At 44.1% G+C, this 6,591-nt stretch overlaps 1 protein-coding gene across 1 annotated transcript; it reads right to left on the bottom strand.

The window, feature by feature from the left end:
* Nucleotides 1-309: 309 nt before the first annotated feature.
* LOC308293639 (E3 ubiquitin-protein ligase TRIM35-like) lies at nt 310-2,274 on the bottom strand (the record flags this gene model as incomplete). The annotated part of the gene is made up of 2 exons (XM_080736234.1): nt 310-1,506; nt 2,008-2,274. 2 exons carry the CDS (start codon nt 2,272-2,274, stop codon nt 310-312), a joined length of 1,464 nt encoding a protein of 487 aa, XP_080592360.1.
* Nucleotides 2,275-6,591: the final 4,317 nt, after the last annotated feature.

The following is a 6,591-nucleotide window of genomic DNA, read 5'->3' on the forward strand; positions in this document are numbered from 1 at the left end:
GTGTGTGTGTGTGTGTGTGTGTGTGTGTGTGTGTGTGTGCGTGCGTGCGTGCGTGCGTGCGTGCGTGCGTGCGTGCGTGCGTGCGTGCGTGCGTGCGTGCGTGTCTGTCTATTATGCCAACATAATTCAAAACTGAATGATACGTTCTTCAAATAATCGTATGTAAATTGAAATTGATAATTGCTAATTTGTCATAAACCAATCTCTTTTGTTTGCCAAGGAGATTTCCTATAATCAAATCCAAATCAATACATTCTGTTTTTTGTTTTTTTGTTTTTTCCTTTTTTTTAATTTTTTACACTAGAAGTTCTAAGTGTGGTTTTCCAGGGAGACACAAATCCTCCCTGGTAACATCTTCAGAGACGGACCGTCACCGTGACCATTATAAATGTATGGAAACAGTGTCTCAGTGAAGGTGTGTGTGAAGGTGTGGAGGTGTGTGTTGGTATCAGGATCAGAGAAGGACAGCTGTCCTCTGTCCCAGTCCAGCTGGACTCTGAGCCTCCGGGGTTTCTGATTCACTGAGAGAACAGTAATCTTATAATAATAATCATCATCATCATCATCATCACCACCAGGCCCTGATGAGGAGAATGCGTTATATTCACCCTCATATAACCATATACACCAGTCTCCACTCCCTCTGGCTCCATTCCTCCTGTAAGACTCCTCACACACACCTACTCCCCAGTGTTCATTGTCTCCAACCTCAACATCCCAGCTGTGAGACCCTGAGTTAAAGCCCTCTGAACCCAGGACATGGAAACACTCGTCAAACCTCTCTGGGTTGTCAGGAAGCTGCTGCTCCTCTCCTAAACATCTCACACTGGTCAGATCATCAGACACCATGAGTATAGGATAAGCAGTGTTGGGGTCTAGGATGACAGGAGTGTAGGAGACAATGTCCTTCATCTTGTCCCAGACTCTGAAGGTCAGGTTCTTCAGGTGTTTGGTCTGGTCTATCAGTGCTCCTACAGAGAGCGGCGGTGGCTCCTGCAGGCTGAGCTGGACTCCCTCCATGGTGGTCTTGTAGCTCTGCAGGAATGAGAGGTGGTCCTGGGCTCTCAGCTGGTCCTCAGCAGCTTGGATGGCATCGGAGAGGGTTTCCATTTCTCTGCTCAGAGCCTCAACCCTCTCCTTCATCTCCTGACTCTTCTGAGCCTCTTCCTCCCGCAGAGCGGCCATCCTGGCCTCCTCTTCCTCCTGTAGGAACCGACGAAGACTCTGGAACTGTTCCTTAATCTGTGTCTCTGTGTTCCTGGCCTGAACCTTGATTAGATTTTCTGCTTTGTCGTAATGTGTTTTAACTCCTTCAAAGACCTTCAGTTTCTCCTTTAAAGGCTCCAGTGATTCCTGAACCTTCTGTTTGCAACGCTCAGACGCTTCGTCCACGGGTAAGAACTTGTGTCCGGCGTGTTTCTCTGAATCGCGACACACAAGACACACCAGCTGCTGGTCGTCCAGACAGAAGAGCTTGAGCTTCTCAGCGTGTGCCGTGCAGAGGACCTCAGACAGGGGCGTCAACTGGGTATGGCTGGGGTATGCAGCTGCCATACCCTGGTTTCAGGAGAGAAAATAAAAGTTACCTTTAAATATAAATCCATGAATGTCTCTTTGTTTATCTGTGCTGGTTATTAGCCTATGTTGTTAAATTACAGTAAAATAACTGCAAATGCAAAATTTACAAAATGGTCACTTTATTAAGGTATTATAATTATATTGTCCATCTTAACAAGATGGTATATCCCCAGGTTCCGCAGGTCAGCTGCACAGGTGCAATGCATTATTGTTAATTGTGGCACATTTACTAACAAGTTTAGCTGCACTTGAACAACCGTTCCAGGCTGCCATATCCAGCCCAAGAAACCGTAGAAACCTGGGGAAAAAACTGACAAAAGATCTGCTATTTTCACAATAGAACCGTGTTATCTAAAATGTAATGCCTCTTTTCCATGAGGACTCCCATCTTTGCCATACCCTAGCTTTTGCTGAACTGACGCCACTGACCTCAGAGCTCACTGACGAGGAGCTCCGGCCTTTCTCCTCCAAGAGGTTCTCACACAGGTTCTTCAGAACAAAGTTTGTGAGAGGACGGTCCTTGGAGGATCTTCTCTGACAAACAGGACATTCTTTGGTTGGTCTTTCCGTCCACCAGTCCTGCAGACAGTCTCTGCAGAAGCTGTGGCCACAGGACAGCACAACGGGATGTTTAAAGATGTCATGACACACGGGACAGCTCAGCTCCTCTTCCTGAACAGTCAAACGGGAAGCCATTTTGTCTGCCGCTCCCTGATCTGGAATGTTATGAGACTGTTTTACTAGAGGAATTACAACAACAACGATAACATCATGAGTGTCAAAAGTATCAATAGCAGTCGTTATACTATTAGTAGTGTTTGTACTAGTGGTTATGGTATTCATAGTAACAGTAATATTTCTTTAGCACTTCTCATAATCTGCCCGTTCTTACCTCAGTAGAGATTATAGTCTGTTTGTCTGTCTGTCTGTCTGTCTGTCTTGTAGTCGACAAGTCGGTCTGCCAGGTTGTTCAAATGATCCCTCCGTCATTAATTAATGTATTGATTGATCGATAATTGCCTCTCGGTTTAGTTTGTTGTGTCTCTCTCTCTCTCTGACTGACGAGTGAGTCTCAGTCTGAGGAAAAAGGCTGAGCGACTGAACAAGGAAATGAACCCTCAGGTGCAATCCTTAGTCATCACCGCCAGACGGTGCCAACAAATATGTCTCTGTTTTCTTTGTTTGATATTCTGTGTAAATAAAGCATGTTGAATCGTGTTGTTGTGAAATGTGTTCTGCAGATAAAACTGTCTTGTCTTGCCTAAAGGTTATGTATGAGAAGACAATGAATCAAAGTTGACCACATGACAATAGCACGTGACGTTACAACTATTTTCAGCACCATCGTTACCTAGAATGACAGAAAGTACCATTGGGTTTAAGTGGTTATTTTCTAGGTACATTTTCTTGTAAATGTGTTTAGTTTACAGAAATATACACAGTGGTGAGCACTGATCATTTTACTTGTTTCCTTATTATTGTTATTATTTGCCCTACAAGATAATCAATACTTAATGAGTACTCCTTGAATAATAACTATATACTATTTTACTGTATTTGAATTACACCCCAAGTCAAAGCCATAGCTTGTTTGAAAAGAATGAGACTGATTGAATGATTGACCGAATACTTTATTAGAAGTTCACATTGGACTATTTCAGGGCTGTATAGTTCAGACACAAGGTCTACTAACAGGATTTAAACCACGAGAAGAATTTGTGGCACAACTTTTGTATTCAATTCAGAGTCTGTTTTCCTCTATGGCAGTGAATGCTGGACCCTGAAGCCAACGCTGCAGAAGTCTCTAGACGGGTGCTACACCAGAATGTTACGTGTAGTGCTGTGCTCAAGAGTACACATGTCACCAACAAGAATCTGTATGCTGGAGTATTAAGGGTGAGTGATAAAATAGCAGCCAGGAGAATGAGACTAGCAGGACACTGCCATGAAAGACACCAGGAGCTGCCAGCCAGTAAACTGGTGCTGTGGGAACCAACACATGGGCACCGCTCACCAGGACGTCCCACACACATACGTGGATGTACTCAAGAAAGACACAAGAGCGGAAAGCACCAGCGAGCTGGCCAGATGTATGGAGAACCAGGATGACTGGAAGCGACGATGGAAGGCTCATCTGAGGAGAGGACCACCTAGAGAGAAAGAGAGAGAGAGTGAGAGAGAGAGAGAGAGAGAGAGAGAGAGAGAGAGAGAGAGGAGAGAGAGAGAGAGAGAGAGAGCGTACTCAATTCATGTCTGTCTGTCTGTCTGTCTGTCTGTCTGTCTGTCTGTCTGTCTGTCTGTCTGTCTGTCAGGTATCAACAGGACTATTCTCCTTCCTGGCCCCCTAACTGTGGAATGAACTCCCCGTAGCACTTAGAACTACAGACTCACTTATAGCTTCCACCGTGGTCTGAAGACTTACCGTAGCACTTAGAACTACAGACTCACTTATAGCTTCCACCGTGGCCTGAAGACTTACCGTAGCACTTAGAACTACAGACTCACTTATAGCTTCCACCGTGGTCTGAAGACTTGAACTACAGACTCACTTATAGCTTCCACCGTGGTCTGAAGACTTACCGTAGCACTTAGAACTACAGACTCACTTATAGCTTCCACCGTGGTCTGAAGACTTACCGTAGCACTTAGAACTACAGACTCACTTATAGCTTCCACCGTGGTCTGAAGACTTACCGTAGCACTCGCCTCCCATCAATAATCATACATGTAATTTAGATGGCATTGTTATATAGACCGATGTCAGGACATTTTCCTCTTGGCATCCAATCATACATTGGAGCTATAGACAGTATTAGCCTGGTTAATAAACCAGACTGCACAACACCACCCCCTGTTGGAATTAGTATGAGCAACGCCAGGCTAACACAGTATAGCTCCAATGTACAGATTATTGATGTTTTGATTGTTTTAGATTCTTAGGTTCTTGGTCTACCTGCGTTTTAGATGACCATTGCTGTGCATCTGATGTACTGATGTTGATGTACTGATTTGCCTAAACTGATTTGACCTTGTGCTGTCCTTACTTATAGTATAACCTATCTATGCCTTACCCAAATATGCTGCAGAACGGTTCATTGTAATAAAACATGCGATCAGTGATGAGACAGAGCTTAGACAAACAGGAGAGGCCTGTTCACATTTTGATTTAAATACTGCTGTGCAGCAAAATATTAGAGTAACGCTTAAGTTGTTAATTGGTCGATTGATAAAGAAAACGTTTAAATAAATATAGGGGAAAAAAACACTTTTTAAAGGAAACATGTGTCGATAAAATAATCATGAGAAAAGTAATTAATTGTTGTCTGTCATTCAGTCACTGAGTATCATGATCTAGCAGTGCAGTTTAATGAGCACTACTGCACCGTCTCATCAAACAAAGACGGCAGCTGTGCTCGAATTGAGAAAGAGCTGAGGGAAAGGGAGCGCCCCTTTCCCCATATGCTAGGCGGCTATCATAGGCGTAGGGTTAGGTTCCCAGGTGGGGGGGTCCTATTTGGACCGGCCCAGCCCACAACAGCCTAGTCCAGTATGATTCGCGGTTCGGGTCGGTTCGGATCGGCCGAAAATTCGGTTTGGTTTGGGTTTCTGTGTGCATTTCCAGGTCTGTTCTGGTGTGTAACAATGAGTTATACCACACAGCGCAGCATGTACATACGTGCACACTACACACATGCACTACACTAGTGATGCGTGTGTAGGGTTTTTATGGACACCTTTAAATTTTCTGGCCCAGCTCAAACTGCCCCAACACAGCATCAATTCTCACAGCCCAGCCCAGCCATTAAATACATGTCAAATACGTCTTTGAATGTGGATTTTTAAGCCAATTTCAACTGTGCAAAAACAGAATGGAGGAGAAACTTCAGCACTGATTTAGAGCACATAGCCTAACAGTGCAGTGCAACAGAGCCATACAAAATATCATTAGAACATTTAAAAGCAATGAACCGTTAATTACATGACGGCATGACGAGTGACGACATGCATGCTTGTTTTAATTGATAACACTCCTGTATATGATTGTACACACGGAGCACAACTACTACTGTATCACAGAGAGATGAGACAAAATAAACAACTATAAAGAGAAAGAGACGGTCGAAACACCAAAGCAACAGCTCTATGCCTCTCAACATAATTATTTTCTACAATCTATGCTCTTATCAGTTATCACCGTGGCACAACAAGAACAGCCAACCAGCAGAAGGTAATTAACCAGCTCCTTACCTAATCTGCTGCGGATGTGCAAAGTTTAACAAACTTTCAAAGGGTGTACGTTGTTTAAGTCAAAGGAGCATTGTTTTCATATCATAATATGAACTTTAGTTTAGTCAAAAGCTTGTACAATCCACACTGGTCCACCTGTGAGTTCTGTTTACACTGAGCTGCATACAGGCTGCACCAAGTAGCCAATAAAACAAGCAGAAGCACTTCACTTCCTCTCAAAATGGTAGATTTCAAAATAAGAGGCTACTCCCGTAGGGAACTGGTTTTATTTTTAAGTCTACTTACAGGAAGTAATGGACTTAATTAGAATTACATGACACGACCAGTTTCGAGCATAGGGAAGCCTACGCCGGGCTGACCGCAGCCTCTTCTAGCGTCCGCGTGGTCCTAGTGCCGGCCCCATTTGAGTTTTTTTTCCTCTCCTTTTTGGAATTCAGCGTCGCGGCAGCCCAACTGGTGGTCCACGGCCCACAGGGGACAAAACGTACGCGACCCCCCCGTCTCCTACGCCTGTGGCGGCTATAGGCTAGCAGTTTTCATGAATAGTAGATGTGGCATTCAAAAATTACAAATTCCTATCATATATCTTAAATACAATGAAATGAAGTTGATGAGTTTTTTTTAGGGCAACATTTGTATGATCACAATATTACACTGGGATGTCTGCCTTATCACAGTTATTTGGTCCTTCAGTCCTGCCTACAGAACCCGCTTTCGGCTCGTTCCTGCAGCAAGGCTGTCGTGCAAATAACCGTGATAATGCAC

The sequence above is a fragment of the Nannobrachium achirus genome (assembly GCF_963921795.1).
Source record: "Nannobrachium achirus genome assembly, chromosome: 11".
NCBI lineage: Eukaryota > Metazoa > Chordata > Actinopteri > Myctophiformes > Myctophidae > Nannobrachium > Nannobrachium achirus.